Source organism: Cucumis sativus, chromosome 3 (genome assembly GCF_000004075.3).
Source record: "Cucumis sativus cultivar 9930 chromosome 3, Cucumber_9930_V3, whole genome shotgun sequence".
NCBI classification, from domain to species: Eukaryota; Viridiplantae; Streptophyta; class Magnoliopsida; order Cucurbitales; family Cucurbitaceae; genus Cucumis; species Cucumis sativus.
This window is the reverse complement of record NC_026657.2, coordinates 17804323-17821414: the sequence shown is the minus strand read 5'-3', so window position 1 is coordinate 17821414 and position 17092 is coordinate 17804323. Positions and strand designations below refer to the sequence as shown.

At 36.8% G+C, this 17092-nt stretch overlaps 1 protein-coding gene across 2 annotated transcripts in view; it reads left to right on the top strand.

Moving 5' to 3' along the window:
• Window positions 1-469: 469 nt before the first annotated feature.
• Window positions 470-17092, top strand: part of LOC101219422 (importin-11) — a 44127-nt gene continuing 27504 nt past the window's right edge. For both annotated transcript variants that reach the window (XM_011653097.2, XM_031882221.1), the window contains exons 1-7: window positions 470-1043; window positions 1139-1211; window positions 1376-1437; window positions 4801-4942; window positions 5932-6144; window positions 6272-6338; window positions 6458-6857. In XM_011653097.2, the coding sequence (XP_011651399.1) occupies window positions 778-1043; window positions 1139-1211; window positions 1376-1437; window positions 4801-4942; window positions 5932-6144; window positions 6272-6338; window positions 6458-6857 (1223 nt within the window). In that variant the 5' untranslated portion in view covers window positions 470-777. The remainder of the gene's footprint in view (window positions 1044-1138; window positions 1212-1375; window positions 1438-4800; window positions 4943-5931; window positions 6145-6271; window positions 6339-6457; window positions 6858-17092) is intronic.

Below are 17092 nucleotides of genomic sequence, written 5' to 3'. Positions count from 1 at the left end.
ATTGTGTTTGTGTTTTGATTATGTTTGAGGTTAGATTTCGAGGTGTGAGATCATCTGAAAACAAACTAATAGGATTTTTAAAGAAGTATAATATATAAACTACCTAACTTAATGACACCATAATGTGTTTTGAAAAGTTATCTCCAATAAATCTTTTATTCCTCTATCCTATGGACATAGGTAACACACCTAAATTATGTTTATATGCATGTCAATGTGTATATGTTTTTATATTACTTAATAGTTGATTTAGTAAGAGAAGTAAATTCATGATAAAATCTAAAAAATAAAGTATAAATTACTATTAGTCAATCCCAGCATAGATCCTAAAAACGTGATTAAAATACATCCTATTCAATTACTTTACAATTGTAATATTTAAATGATTCAATCTTGTATCCCATTTCTCACATAAAAGTAATAAAAATAATAACAAACACAAAGTAAGATTAAACCCCCCAACAATTATATGTCAAAAAGAAAAAAAAGTCAGTTTTGAAGGAAGATTTGGAGAAGGGGTATTCTAATCATAGAATCTCACGTTAATTTTGGCCCAAAACCCTTAAACGCGACCAATTATCGCCATCGGAGGAGAACAAAATCAAGAAAGAAGACGAAGCTTCATTTCAGTTCATTCTTTCGATGGCTGGCATTTGCTAGCTCATTCGATTACAGTAGCGAAGTTTCATCGGAGACCAAGATTTTGATAGGGGAACTCTTCATATGGGACAACATTTTTCTTGAGCAATAAGGTCAGAGTTCAGGCTGAATCTGAAAATGGGAATGTCAAACTCAGATATGGCGGCGATGTATACGCTGCTAATGAATTCAATGAGTGGGGATGAGGTTGTTCGTAAACAGGCAGAGAAGGCGCTATCTGAGACTGATAGTCGGTCCGGGTTTTGCTCTTGTCTCTTGGAACTGATCACTTCGCCGGATTTAGTTTCTCAGGCCGATATTCGTCTCATGTCATCCGTTTATTTGAAGAACAGTATTAATCGATATTGGAGGAGTAATACTAGACGCTCAATCCCGAATATCTGGTCCTCCCATCCATTTCTTTTTTTTTTCTCTCTCTTTTGTTTCTGACTACTTTTGCATTTTCCCATGCTTATGGTGTTTAGTTTATGAGTTTCAGTGGAATTAGCAATGATGAGAAGGAACACATCAGGAAGAAGCTCTTGTCCCACTTGAGAGAACCAGATTACAAGGTATGAGTTATTCTTCACCTTCCTGTTTGTCTCCCGCTTAAGGGGAAGAAAAGTAAAGAACAATGCATAAACTGAAAGTGCTTCCTTGACATGTTTTTTCTTTACATTTCTGTGCGCTAAGTATTTAATTGTTCTATGGGTTGTCTATGTTTGCCCCTCAACAGATAGCAGCAATTTTGGCAGTCGTCATTTCTAAACTGGCCCGTATTGATTATCCCAAGGAATGGTATTATTTATCTCTATAATGTTATTACTGATGAGTGGCTGAATGATCATCTAGCTGCTTTGTTATTATTTGAAATTTCTGTCTTCAACGCAGTTTATTTGGTCCATGTAGCTAGTCGCTTTCTCATAGTTAAAAATTTTAATGATAAAAAGATGCATTGAGATTAGGCCATTGTAGTGTTTGCCAACAAAATGAACAAGAAACATCGTGGCTTGGTTGTGTTTTATTTTGTGTTGGTTGTATAGGAAAGAAAGAAAAGGTAATAGGGTTCTAGAGTAAGAAGGGAGCTTGGAAATCTTCCTCGCACACTGCATGAAATCAGAAGCCATTAAATCATAATAGCAGGACCCAATTTAGCTTTAATCAAAGTCCTCTAACGAGCATCTTTTTCCCAAATCCATTTTTCAAGTAACCATCTCATAAAAAGTTTCTATATCATTTTTCCTTCACCCACTAGCTTAAGCTTTTGAGTTGACGATTTAAGAATATCAAAAGCTTCGTCACAAGTTGAGTCTCTCTCTTCTTTCAAGATTAGAAATGATAATTGAATTTCCTTTTGGAATGGTACCTGGCCGTGCAGTAGCTCTTTGGCATTTCTTTTCCAAAGTCCTTTTTTTTAAGGAAGCATAAATTTTCATTGATTGAATTGCCCACAACCTTGTGACTTAAGGAAGCCGATTTAGTGATTTCATCCTCTTCAAGATTTCTTCACAGTTAAACACCCATGTCTTAGTCTATTATTTACCTCTTCTTGTTTGAAAGCTTTTAATTTGGCCACCACCCCTGCCGCATCCAGTCCCAGTCCATGGGATGATACCTCTCTCTCTTTTTTATTGTTTTATGAGAAACATTCACTCAGAATTGATTTTGTTGATAGTATGAAATTACAGAATGTCAAATTATGCCATGTGGGATTTCATAATGCTATTCCATTGAGAAATAAGAGATGCGAGGTTGTAATTACAAAATTGGGGGTGGGAAGAATCTAAGAAGCACGAACACGGATACGAGACATGCATACGACACGACAAGGACACGATGACACACCATATTTTAAAAATCTAGGACATGACACGACAAAGGACACACTTTTTAAAATATTCATTTTAAAAATATATATATCATTTTTATAGTAAAAGAAAATTCATAATAAATGAATTGATGCATTTATATGCTTAAAATACTTAGCTTGATGTATTCCATGCTTAAAAGCTATTGTCCAGAAAAAAATCCTAATCATCTTTTCTAGTCTATTGATAACACCAACTGGAGCTTGTGCAAAGGAAAATAAGTAACAAGGAAGGCTATTGAGAACTGATTGCATACGAATTAGCCTGCCCCTTTGGAGAGAGACACATTCTTCCACCTATCAATTTTATATCTAATTCACCCTTCAAGGGCATTCCACACCTCTTTTCTATTACGACCCCCTCCAATAGAGAAGCCAATAGTCAAAGGGGAGAAATTCCTCTCTTTGTCTTCAAAGATAGGATGATTCCATTCATTCCATATGAGCCAAAAGAAGGCTTTGATGATGAAGTTCCATGAGATCGCTTTCTTATCTTTGAACATATGACCAATAAGGAGCATATTGAATAGAATGAGAGGGTCATTTGGGAAGACCATATGATAATTGAAAGGAAATTGTTTTAAATGACAACTTTTGAAAATTTTTACACATATAGTAAAATATCACAGTCAATCTGTGATAGACCATGATAAACCAAGGTAGACTACTATCAGGTCTATCATGTATCATGACAGACACAAATAGTAGGTTATCGCGGTACATTGTAGATGGACCGTGATATTTTGCTATATTTTTAAATAGCTCATAACTGAAGCATGATAGAAATTCCTCCCAAAATGATTTAGCATATTCACAAGAAACCAATAGGCCATATTCATAGGCGCCTAATGGACTCTTCGTGATGATGGGTTAATGATGTAGAACACACCGATTAGGGGCCGATGTAATCGAAGAGGCCTTTTTAGTAAGGATGTGAGGATATCTTGTGTGTTAATTCTACCAAGACAGACCTCCCGTAGGAAGAACTGGATCTTCTCTTCTTAGTAATGGGACCTCTCCAAATATTTTTGTAGAGGGAAGTGTTCTGTTTGTTTTCACTAGAATTGAGGTGATTGTTAGGTATTTAGATCCCTGCAGTCAGAAAAATACCCAACAAGAACAATAACAGAGACAAACTTATTCTGATGTTGATATTCAATTGAAGAGGAATATCCAGATGATACAATATAGTCTCCACATTCAAAGTGAATTAAGAACACAACGAGAATAAGAACAAAGAACAAAAGATACAACAAGAACATGGTGGAATTTGAGAGCTGCCTCTTCTCTCCCATAAGCCTCAAAGCTTCCAAAATATTCACACCCCAAAATAGATTCCCAAATCCTCTGTAAACCCCACACAGATGGTTCCCACCTTCCTACTCTACCAAGCTAACATTCTTCTTTTTCCTTTTTTACCCTTCCTTTGATATGTGAATGATTGGGGGCCTAAGAGTGATGCATGATCGATTTGGAAGAAAATTGACTGGACTTAGCTAAATTCCAATTACATTGCTCGTCCACCAAGGGCCTAGCCGGTAGTTGTAGTATAGAGGACAAAATAGTCTATTCTTCAATCTCAGCCTTGTTTAGGTGCCTTCTCAACCCAAGGTTTCATGCTTGATAAGCAAACTTTCAACAGCGAGCAATAGAGGCCTCCTTTTGTGCCCGGATAGGGCATATAGTCTAGGAAAAGCAATCTTGAGAGGCAGGGTTCCGGTGCAATTGTAATCTTGCTTCTTCCACCTCCCTCTTGATTCCCCATGTAAATTTCATATATTAATGAAATTGCTTCTTATGAAAAGAAACTTTCAATGGAGATAAACTATGGTATGCGACCTTTGTAACATGATTATTACTTAAAGATAGTCAACAGGGAAAGTGCATTTGATGAAGGTTTTTTTTATATTCATTACTTATTTATTTATTTTTTACATATTATTTTTTAAAATTTGTATATAAATATATTATTGTCTTTACCTGAAGGTTTTTTAGTAACATCCTTTGAAGAAATCTTGGTTCGGGAGCTTATCTTAACTTGTTTTTTTCCATCGAAAGGTTACTTAAAAATACTAAATAAAAAAGTCAAAGGATCATAATTTTGTGTGACGTTTAATATTTTTTTTGTTACAAGCACCAATAATCTAGTTTTGTTGAAACCATGCTTCTTACAAGAGAAATAAAATTTCTATTGTCTTCTTGATCTTTGTTGTCTCCAAATCTAACTGTTCTTTTATGTATACGGGGGAATACAATCTTTCATGCTAACTTGCATAGTGTTATGAATAATACAGGCCAGACCTCTTCGCTGTGTTGATACAACAACTTCAATCTGCAGATGTTCTTTTAAGCCACCGAATTCTTATGGTTTTATTTCGAGTTCTGAAAGAATTGTCTAGCAAACGACTTATTTCAGACCAAAGAAACTTTGCAGAGGTAGTAACACACACACACTCTCTCTCTCTCTCTCCATAAGCTCTATTAGTTAATAACCATTTAAGGAATCTTGTAGGCAGTGCCAAAAGGTTCTTTTTCTGAAGATGCTTCATTTTTTTTTTTCGGGGAAAAGAATACCACACATTAAGAGAACAAAATCTGACTAATGCTCCTTGATACAAAGGAAACATAAAGTAAACAAAAACATAGACTTGCACCACGTGTGAGCCGCACACCTTGGTAAGATGCTAACTTGATTTTAGGGTTAGACTGATTGGTAATTGGGCTCCCTCATGGGATAGACAGTGACAACAATAAAAAAAAGACAACCAAACTTGCAATGTTGGTGGAAATAGACACTAATGGCAGCAGGTTAGTTCAGAGTGGACAAGTTCACAATTCACATACCCAACATGGAAGCAAGAGATGTATAATCTAAACCGTAATTGTGGTAGAAAAATACCCAATGTTCTGATATTATGTGAAAACTTAAGATTTGGAAGAACAACCAGGTCTATAATCTATTTCATTCACTAAAGAGATGTATAAACAACTATACAACAGTAACCTAAGTAATAAGAGAAATAAGCCAAAAATATTTTCAATATTACAACTATACTAATATCAATGGTATAACAAGTTTTGGACCGCACTATTGAGATAATTCCTTGAAACGAGGAAAGATAATTCAGCCGTGGTTATCCTGGTTGAGACTAAACGAGCTGCCTTTTATTTGGAGTTGGTCGGTAGATGGTGTGTCGAATGGGTTGGCCTTCAGTTGGTAGGGGCTTTTGGTGGTGGTGGTGGGAGTCTTATCTAGTCCATAAGCATCAAGTGGTTGACTTTGAGTTGTTCTTATATCTACTATTAGTTTAATCATATCTATTAACTTATTCTTATTCTAACCATTGTATGCTATAGAATTTGAAAGGTATTTTTTACATTTTTCTCATTAAGTGAAGTTATGTCTCACTCCTTGAATTTGGCAGATATCATTGCATTTCTTCGATTTTGGCTGGCACCTTTGGCAGAGTGATGTGCAGAAGATATTACATGGGTTTTCTACTCTTTCAGGGAGCTATAACCCAAATGAGCTGAATCACGAGGAACTTTATTTAATTTGTGAGAGATGGTTGTTCTGTTTAAAGATAATACGCCAATTAATAGTTTCAGGATTTCCAAGTGATACAAAATCAGTCCAGGTAAGTCATATTCCCCCCTCTTTTTAGTTCATTGCAGTTGTGCTTAAGTTAAAATGATTATTGCTATCTTGTAGGAAGTTGATGATTCATCAATCATTGAAATTGTTTCTTAAAAAAAATCTTGTAGGAAGTCAAGCCAATCAAGGAAGTTTCTCCTGCACTGTTGAATGTTCTCCAGTCATTTCTTCCTTTCTGTGAGTGTCTTCTTCTGTGCAATTGCTCTAGTTTCATGTTCCGCATGTTTTTTTTGAAGCCCATTCAGATTTTCGTCTAACTGGGAATGATGAATTGTTTACTGCAACGTCACGTGTAGATTCTTCATTTCAAGAAAGAAATTCGAAATTTTGGGACTTCATAAAGAGAGCTTGCATTAAATTGATGAAAGTCTTGATTGCATTACAAGCGAGGCATCCGTATTCATTTGGTGACAAGTCTGTTCTTCCACCTGTCATCAATTTCTGCTTAAATAAAATAACAGATCCTGAACCTTATGTGTTGTCCTTCGAGCAATTCTTGATACAATGTATGGTAATGGTAAAGAATACTCTTGAATGTAAGGAATACAAACCTAGTGTTACAGGTCGAGTGGTGGATGAAAGTGGGATGACATTAGAGCAGATGAAGAAAAACATATCCAGTGCAGTAGGTGGTGTGTTAAATTCTCTTCTGCCTGCAGACCGTGTAGTACACCTATGTGGTGTACTGATAAGGAGGTAAATATACAGAATCAATCTCACGCATCTCTGGTTTAAGGTTGTATTATTGTGGTTTTACTTATTGTCAGGTCAGCTATAATTAAAAATGTCATCTGACTTCGTGTACTTCGTTTTAACAAGAAACAACTTCTCACCGATATTTGAAAAGAAATCAATGTTCTAGGGATACAAACCCCTAAAGGGAGGAAAAAAGAAAAAGCAAAAAAGCAAATACAACCACAAAAGGATTAGCCATGAAGATACATTAAAATTTGAAGAACGAAGAACGTTACAAATATCAATGCCTGGAAGACTTAGGGAGCTTGTGAACAAATGCTGAAGTGATGAGTAAGGTTGCCCCCAAACACTGAAAATTGATAGCGACTAACCTTCCAAAGAAAATCAAGCATCGATCACCAACAAAAATATAACATCCAAAACCGACCACAAGGTATTTTGCTTCAACAAACATCAGAAATCTTTTCAAGACAAGATATATAGATTCCAACCTTCAAGCTATTTTGAAACCATTAATAGGAAAAAAATGATAACAAATCTTGAAGGGCAAGCTGACCAAAGCCAAGAACTTCAACTAAATGCCAGGAACCATTGAAGGATCCATATTTTATGTGAAGATAACCCAAAGCTCTTGTTAAAAGGGAAGAAACATCACCCCCCACCCACCACCCCCCGAGATTCTTGTTGTTTTTCTTCCGGTCCCATACTGTTTTTCTAGATCTTTTATACTAAGATGGTTGCTTTTATTATTGTTTTATTTGCTAGTGCTCGGGATATGATGTTTGGCGCTAAGGGATTGTCAACCTAGTTGAGATGTCCGGGTGCGCCTCCTGATCCCTCTAGGTCTCCCTTGATTTATACTTCTTTATGGCTCTCTTTGTATAACTCTCTTGTACTTTGAGTTCTTATTAATAAAGAAGTTCTTGTCTCCGTTTAAAAAAAAAACATCACAGCTTAAGAATCTGTTATACTGAACTGTTTGAATTCTAGAAGGGCAAGCTGACCAAAGCCAAGAACTTCAACTACAAATTTGCAAAAGAGTTGCACAATTAGAAGGTATTGGGGAAGGAGTAAGAAGAATTTATAGATCACTTCCTCTTTCCTAAATTAAAAGCTCGAATGTTTTAAAGAAGGATTCTTCACATGCAACATCATTGAAAATATTATCCATAGGTTACACCATGATTCACACTACTTAGGCTAGCATTGGATTCGGTAAGTCATCATGATGACAGGGGTAAGAGGAGAAGTAGGGTCTTTTGTTGGAGGGATGACACATTTAATCAATGAAGCATAACACTTTAGGTTGGCTAACGAGTTTGTGTTTGGCATGTGCAAAATCTTGGACGCAACACTTGATGGACGTGTATTAGACACTTGTGCGATAGACATGCGTGTGATAGACATGTCTGACACAAGTTGTACAAAGTCAAAGTAGGTCGTCCAACATCTGTTAGACATTAATCAAACATGTGTTTTTTTTTTTTTTGTTGAAGGAGATGAGTTTCAAATTTGATTAATAAAACGAGACTAATGCTCAAAGTAAATGAGAGATATACAAAGAGGACTCAAATGAAGAGACTGAGGATCAATAGATGCGCTCGACCATCTCAACTGCATTGACACTCCCATAGCACCCTCATCATCCACCAGAAAGAAACTAGCGTCAAAAGATTAATCATTAGAAGGGTCCAACTCCACCCTGTCCCAAGTCCTAAGAGAACAGTGATACATCAAAATTACAACCGAGAAGAAGTAAAGAAATACAAAGAGATTATTACAATCAAAGTAGAATATCTAACAATCTGGAAGAATAAAACCCCTCCAAAGTAAGCTTATTTCCTAAATGCTATAAGCTTCAAAGTTTTTATTTAGGGAACACCACGTTGAAGCGTTACGGGCTGCCGAATCAAAACGATCTAATCACCTCATTTCCTTGTCATGAAATGTTCTTTGATTCCTCTCAGATCACAAATCTGCAAGCAATGCTTTGATCATGTTTTCCCATAATAAACACTGTTTCTTTTTCAAAATATGCCCTGATAATAATGGTTGTACGTTGTGACTAAAATTATTTTCAAGCACCCCAACTGTTGAGAAAACTGAGAAAAAAATTCCTCCAGCAGTTTGAGAATATATGCAATAAAAAAATAGATGTTGTGACTCCTCTTCATTTTTGCATAGTGGACACGCAGACGGAGAAATGTAACTGGTCAGAAGCTTCCTCTGCATAACAGAGGAGCAGTTTAAAGCCCCTAAAATCATTATCCAGCAAAGTATGTTTACTCTCCTTGGGCTGTTAGTCTTCCACAATGCTTTATTTAGACAGCCGCTTATTGTCAAGGAAGGAGAGAGACGAGATTGCTCGAGGGATCCAATGACCAAATTCTTTTGTCTAGGTTATCCAAAACTGCCTTCCCTGAAATTAACCCTAGCAAGTCTTGGTATTCCTAAATTTCATCATCTTTGAGTAAGCAACGAAAGATGATAGACCACAAGGAGATTGAGAGGTCCCACTGTTCTGCAACCAAACCATTTGGCGATAAAGCAATCCTAAAGTGTTTAGGAAAGCAGATACAAAGGGGAATGTCACCAACCCACTGATATGTCCAAAACGCAATGTGGAAACCATTTCCAAGTTTGAATGTGGCCAATGAGTCCACTTTCCTCCGGCTTCTAGAAATGGAAATCCAAGGGCTTCTCAAACTATTCCCCAATTTTTCCTTTGTGTGCCAATCAAAAGCTTCTTGCCCGTGAATGCTTCTAACAATTTGTCTCCACAATGAACTCTCTTCCTTTGAAAAATGCCAACCCCATTTTGCAAGAAGGGCCAAATTCCTTTTTTTAAGGTTGCCCACATCAAGACTTCCATATTTATGAGAACGGGTTACTTTGTCCCATTTTACCAAATCGTTTAGTTTGCTCCCCGCCTGTCCTTCCCAAAGGAATTTCCTTATGATTCTCTCAATAGAAAGATACCGCTTTGTCAGGCATTGCGAAAATTGACATATAATAAGTGGGAAGATTAACGAGCACTTAATTACATACAAAGAATAGTTCTCCCTCCTTTGGATAGGTTAAACCTCTTCCATTTGTCAAGCTTCTTGTGAATTTTATCAATCACTGGTTGCCAAAAAGACACTTACCTTGGGTAGCCCCCCAAGGTAAGCCTAGGTAAATAAACCGAAAAGAGATTGCTTTACAACTTAACTTTTCTGCCATAGACTGCAATTCCTCCACATTGACACCATAAAGTGCAAAATTATCCCAATTTACTTACTGGCCAGAGCACCATTCAAATAAAGCAATAGTGTCTTTTAATTTCAGTAGCATTCTGTAAGGGCTCTAGATTGGAAAATAGTGAATTAATGAAGATGCTTATTAGTAGGGGCATATTAGTAAATAATTAGGTCTTTTTGTTATAAATAGTAGGAGAGGGGTTAAGCACTTTGTAGTGGGATTTCCTTGTAAAGGATTTGGGAGAGTCTAGCCTTCTCGAAAGCCTAGGATTATTTTGGTACTTGTTCTTGTGGTATTCTAGAATATATTTCATATATTTTCATATTTGATTGTTCTTTAACTGTACTTGAGTTCATCCTTTGTTCTCGAGGTAGTTGTTGTAGGAGGGATCTTAGCAAATTGGTATTAGAGCCATTCTTTCTTGGGTATTTTTGTTTGGCAGTGGGAGAAGAACCGTGGACTTGGGAGCAAGCTCTTAAATGAGCTGCCGATTGCAAACATGAGGCAGCGAGAGGAGAAACTCCATGGAAATAGGAGTAGACGCAGAAATGGATTGCAGATTGAATTGAAAGAGAAGTTGGTAGAAGTCACAAGTACCTCGAAATGAACCACTATCAATAATACAGAGTAACGTTAGATCATTGCAACAAAAGCTTACTGAATGGGTGCAAAGAGATAAAGAATGAGAAGAGAAGAAACTAGCAGAAATCAAAGCTGGAAAAGAAGAATCAGGAAAGAAAATATCAAAAGAACAGGAAACCGTTGCAGTGGAAGTTGAACATGAAACTACCATTGAGCTTCCATTGGGGAGTTCATTTGTGAGAGGAGCCTTCCAAACATCAAAAGGGCATCGTGGGAGAAGGGATGGGGTTTGTTCTAGCAAGCTCCGTTGGGAGGAAATTGATTGTGAAGATGGTAGGGAGGGAAGGCAAATCCTACAAAAATCGTGAGATTGCTAGGTAGATAAAATTGATGGAAACAAAACAAAAGAAAAGAGATGATGAGGGGCTCCATGGTGATGGAGAACGAGAAATGGAACAATGACTTGAATTGCACAGAAAGAAGTGGTGGCCGCCCCTTGATCATTAACCAGTTCAGTGATTAAGCTTTTCCCTTTTTTTTCTCGCGGCTAGGAACTGATGGAGAAACCCTAAATTTTCATCTCTGACTCTTAACCAATTTGACTTGCATTTCTGAATCTGATTTCTTTCTTCCACAAGATAAATGCTCAATAACTCACCTTTAAAGAATTTCTAATCACCATATCTCCTAGATTAGCATTTAGCCCCATGGTTTCTGCCAAGACATCCCACTTATCAATGCCCCTAATAACTCCTTTTCTCTTCTCCCTTGGCTTTTGGACAGATCCTTGGGTTGGTAACACCCCCCTCAAGGAGCAGTTCTCTAGTCTCTTTAGAATTGCACTTTTGCCCCCGGTTTAGTCGCATCACATTGAGACCATGATATTTCATCTTGGTCATTGGCCTTTAGAAGAAGCTTGAAAGATGAAGAAATTGCAGAATTTCAATCACTTCTATCCCTCCTCTCAACTGAAAAAGTAGTTACTTCCGATGACTTTTGATCATGGTCCATTGATTCCCATGGACGGTTTTCCGTTAAGTCTCTTTCAACTCACCTAAAAACAGCCTTCTTGATGGATAAACGCCTTTTTTCTGCAATCTGGAAATCAGGCAGCCCTAGGAGAATTAACATATTGATCTGGATTATGGTCTTTGGGTCCCTTGATAGTTCAGAAATTTTGCTGAAGAAATCCCCCAATAAATGTCTTTCTCCTTCGATCTGTCCTCTTTACTTGAAGGCTAGTGTAAAGATACTGCAGCTGTATCTTTGCATTGACATTCTTAAAGGAATTACAATGTAAGTTCTTCAACGCAACGATATATACAAAGTTCAAATTCCAATCAAAATTCCAGAACACAGACGACTAACGCTTACGTAAAAAGAAAGGTACAATCAACGTAAAGAACTCAACACACCAAATGAGTAATGACAATATCGAACAATAAAACCTGGACCATTCTGTCTTCTTCCCCGCAAGGATGAAGCAGCCTCCTCCTTTCCAGAAATTATCTTCGATAGCCTCTCTCTTTCCTTCTCCCTCTATTTATACTAACTAACTGCTGGGCCCCACTGCGTGGTGGTCCTGCCCTTCTTCCTCTCCTCCTGACCCACGTGTAATTCTGTTTTTACGACTCCTCCACTATACGTGAGGAGTATAGGGGGTCTAGCAGCTAGTGAGACCCTTTATCACATTTTCTTGTTCTGTCTCGTATCTTCTTTTGGCTGGTAAAAGATTTTTTCCTTGTTCAAATTAGTTTGGACTTTTGATCGCTCCCTAAGTGCTAATGTGGTTCAGCTGCTGTCGGGTCTGATTTTACCCAAAAAATCTTGCATCATTTGGGTAAATTTGATAAAAGCTTTACTATCAGAGTTATCGTTCGAGCGAAATCAACGTATCTTCAATGATAAAGCAAGGCGTAAGGCAGAAATTATGCGTGCAGTAGATCTTAATGCTGCAGCTTGGTGTTTTCTAAAAAAGGAATTCGCTAATTATTCCATTCAAGATATTTACCTCAACTGGAATGCCCTTCTTAATCAAGCCTAACTGTTGCTGGTTCTTTTTCTCTATTGCAGTTTTTTCTGACCGAAGTTTTGAAGCTTTGAAGTCTTGACCTTGTTTAGTTTTATTTTGAGATTGCATTGTATTTTTGGGGTTTTTTCTGATTTTTCTGTTCATTTTTTACCGTTTTTTCTGGACCCTTGTAATAGGCTGATTGTTATTAGGTTGCTCGTTTGTTGGTTTTATTTTTTTGCTTGGATGTTTACTTCCTTAGGATATGATGATTGGCGCTATGGGGTGTCAACCTAGTTGAGATGTCTGAGTGCGCCTCGTGATCCTATAGGTTCCTTTCTTTTTCTTTTTTATTGCTGTCTTTGTATAAATCTCTCGTACTTAGAATTCTGATTAATAAAGAAGTTTTTGTCTCTGTTTCAAAAAAAATAATTGTATATTTGTCAATGTTTATATGCGTGGCATATATTTAATTTCTTTTACTAAAAAGTTGACGTGTCCCCAACGTGTCGTGTCCTAATTTTTTGGAAAATGGCGTGTCACCATGTAGCGTGTCTGTATCCATGTTTCTAGGTTATAGGTATTTATATCCAGCCAATTGTTGCAAAAACAAAAAGGAGAAGGCCCCCAAGTTACTAAGCCTGCTTTCAAAAGAATAGGAAAGTGATAAGAAATAAACGGGTCTGTCCAAGAGCCCTTGAATTGTCAAACTCTTCATCCCAATTTTTATTAATGAAAAAAAGGTCAAGAAGGGATCTAGCAACTGCATTTCCCTCCCTTGACCAAGTTTATCTTCCATTTTCCGGTGAGCCTTTCCCTTTCTCTAGGAAGTGTGTAAGATAGGTAGATTCTGGTTAACTTGATTGATTCGACGATTTCTTGACCATGAAGGATTATTCTGTTTTAGAAAATCCAAGTTCGTAGAGGACAATTTAATGTTTAAATCTTCATCGGTGACAATTTGCAGCAAGCGAGACAAATCAATTGGATTTGAAAAATCCTTAAAATATAGATATTAATAACCAGATTATAAGCACTCAGAAATTGAAGGGGTGGATCTTAATGCTCTGTTTAACGATAAAGGCTTCCCTCCAAATAAAGTTCCCTTGGATCTGGCAAAGGATTTATTGACAATAGTCAATGATTGTGGAATTATTTTGGCTTAAATTATCAATTCAGTCCTCCCATGTTGTTTGACATCCATTATTATTCCAATATAGTAAGAGAAAGCAGAAAGAGAAGTTGGAAGTTTGTGTAATGGCTTTGCTTGGGTTGGCTCAGGTGGAATGACTTTTCTGTTTCAAAAAAAAAAAAAAAAAAAAAAAAAGGAGAAAAAAAAAAGAAAGAAGATTGAAGCTGAAGATCGATCACTGCTTTAATCTTGAAGGCTTCACTAGTTTTATTGCTTTGCTTGAATCAATTCCATCTCATGTTCCTAGTCCAGATTATCAACTATTTGAACATTCACCTTTAGTATTGAGATATTTGTTGAAGAAAAGGCTTGCTTGTGGTTCCTATGGTAAAGTATTACTGGCTTTTCATGGTAACTGTCAAGAAGTATTTAGTTCAGAAGGCGAAAATGTTAATTGTTTTGTGCATTTCATCTTTGGAAGTCTTCGCTGCCAGAAACTATGGTTGCTCTTCTAATATTTGTCAAGTTTATACTCTGAGTTTATCTTGTTCTTCATGAATTGTGTTATGGTTGAAAAAGGTGCTGGAATCTACTATTAAAGTGACTTATGGGAGAAATATTTTCGTGAATATTTTTAATACTTCTTCACGTATGGGGGATGAGTTTTCAATTGGAACATCAAACTCTGTCTTTGAAGATTCAACATGGTGTGTTGAGGTGTTGTAAAGGAAGTTCAACCTTTTGTTCCACTTCTGGGTTTGGACTTCTTTGGCAAGATGGCTTTGAGATCACCGATTGCATCTTTTTGCTAGTCTCTAGATCCGAATGGTTTCCTTTTGAGAGAGTTATTTTGTTATGCTTTGTATTTAGATCTCTTTGTTTTGGTTTTGTTTTAACTTCATTTTTTCTGTTGGATTTTGCCTTTTTAGCTTGTTCTTTGCGTTTGTTTGTTTTGGTTGTTTTCCCTTGTATTGGCCGAGATCATCTTTGGGCAGTTTGTTTGGATGTTTTTGTCTTTTCTTTTTTGCTCTTTGTATGATTCTCTTGTACTTTGAGCATTAGTCTCATTTTCCTTTATTAATGAAGAAGCTTGTCTTCGTTTAAAAAAAAAAACCAGATTATAAGCTTCCAATGAATCAAAATCGTTGAAATTCAGGAAATAGTTGCCTCAAACAACATTCCTTAATTCGACTGTCGCTGGCATAAATTCACAAAACTTCCTCGTAACTTGAATTCTTGCCTCTGAACAATTGATGAGTTTGAGAGTCTCAATAACAATGCTTTCTAACCCTCCAAAGTATTCTCCAATAACTTCAAAGATATCTCTCCTTCAAGGATTGAGAGGGAATTTTTTTTTTGTATATAATCAACCTACAATTCCTTTGATGACCATTGGTCTTCCATGCTTGGCCGTGTCCCATTTCTCAAATAGCATATGGTACTATCTATAATCAAACCATTTTTCTGGTGTATTTTTTTTTCTTCTTTTTGATATCCGTGAGTGTCCGGGCCAGCTTACGCGCATCTCGACTAATCTCACAGGACAACCCATCTAACCCTACAGTATTTGAGTGTCAAGGAAACTCGTAGGAAATTAGTTCCTAGGTAGGTGGCCATCATGGATTGAACTCATGACCTCTTAGTTAGATATTGAGACTATGTCTTCCTTTTTACCACTAGGTCAACCCATGATGGTTACCCATTTTTCTGGTGTGATAATCAAATCTTCAAGCTGCCTTTGCTTAACTTTGATAATTGCTTTGTCTACAAACAAAGGATTGATGATAATTTTAACTTGAAAAAAGTTTTCTAAAAGTTCAGCTATTTCGTTCCAATCGTCGAAAGCAAAAAGTCTGGACAGGACCCATAAGTTGCTAGAATCTTCCTTAAGAATGTCCTTGCTTCTTGTCGGAGTAATGGAGGAATGCCATTCCAAGTAGTTTTGTTTCATGAGAGACCTTTTTAGCATTCTTAGAAATGCTTGCCGCCCTGCTAATCTTCGCCTGTGAAAACGTGAACATAGACTGGTAATCAGAAGTTGGCTGGACAACACACCTTAATACCCACTCTGAATGTGCTCGGAATTTCCTTAAATTTGTGGTTCCTCTCTCTTCCTTACCATTTCTAAGAAAGAATTTGTTTTCTGAACCCCAAATCAGGTTGTTGATAGACTCTATGAACCATTTTAATTGTGGCTTCGTGACCTTGAATATTTTTCTGAAATCACATCTTTGATGTTGAATAACCCATTTTCAAACCAGGTGGAGTAGTAGGAATTAACTGCTTTGCTGCTTACCACTTCCATATGCCCCTCTAAGTTTATGAGAATCGTGAAAGAAGAGGTGAAGGGTGGACTGCTCTATCGAATGGACAATTTGTCGGCGAAAAGGAGTGGTGGAGGAAAGGTGAAGGGTCAGCGGAGAGGGGAGAGGGGAGAGAGGAGAGAGGAGAGAGAGAGAACAAACCTTTTCTATCAATCCTAATCCTAATTGTGTTTGTGCTTCCTTTCTTTAATCAAACACATGTCAAGTATATTAAATAGACACATGTGACATGCTGATAAATTTTGAGAGCGAAATATTTAAACTAATTTTTTAAGCATATCACTGCAGAAACTCATGGACTTTGAACTTTTATCTAGTATAGAAATGATTGGATTCTTGTTCAATTTGTTGTTGGATCCCTTCCCTATGGGAGTCTGTTTTTTTATGTGGTTTGGAGGATTAAGGTTCCTAAGTGTTATGCAATCAACAATTAAGCAATACAAAAAAACGTATATAGATCGACACAGTGATATACATGGTTCACTAACATTGTGTTAGCTACGTCCACGAGACAAAGGGAAACAATTTTATTAGAGAGAATTTTTCCGAATACAATATGGTGTCACTAAGTAAGAAAGTTTGTATATTGCACTTCTCTAAACTCCCGTACTAGGTTGTTTGTAGTGCCACATATCAAATTCAATGCATTCCAATACTAAGGAAGTTAGGTTCTCACATAGTTGAGATGTCTGGGTGTACCTTCTGATGCCCCCAGGGCTTTTTGCTTTATGCTTCTTTATATTTCTCAATGTATATACCTCTTGTACTTTGAGATTTTATCATCAATAAAGAAGTTCGTATTCTTGTCAAAAAAGAAAGTTAGGTTCTTTATTTGGCAAGTCTTGCTTGGTTGCACGAACTGCCCATCATTCAATCAACCAAGGAATGGAGGAACGATGTATAAAAACAAATAAGGTATGGTATTTGATGGTTTCAGTGATTTTAG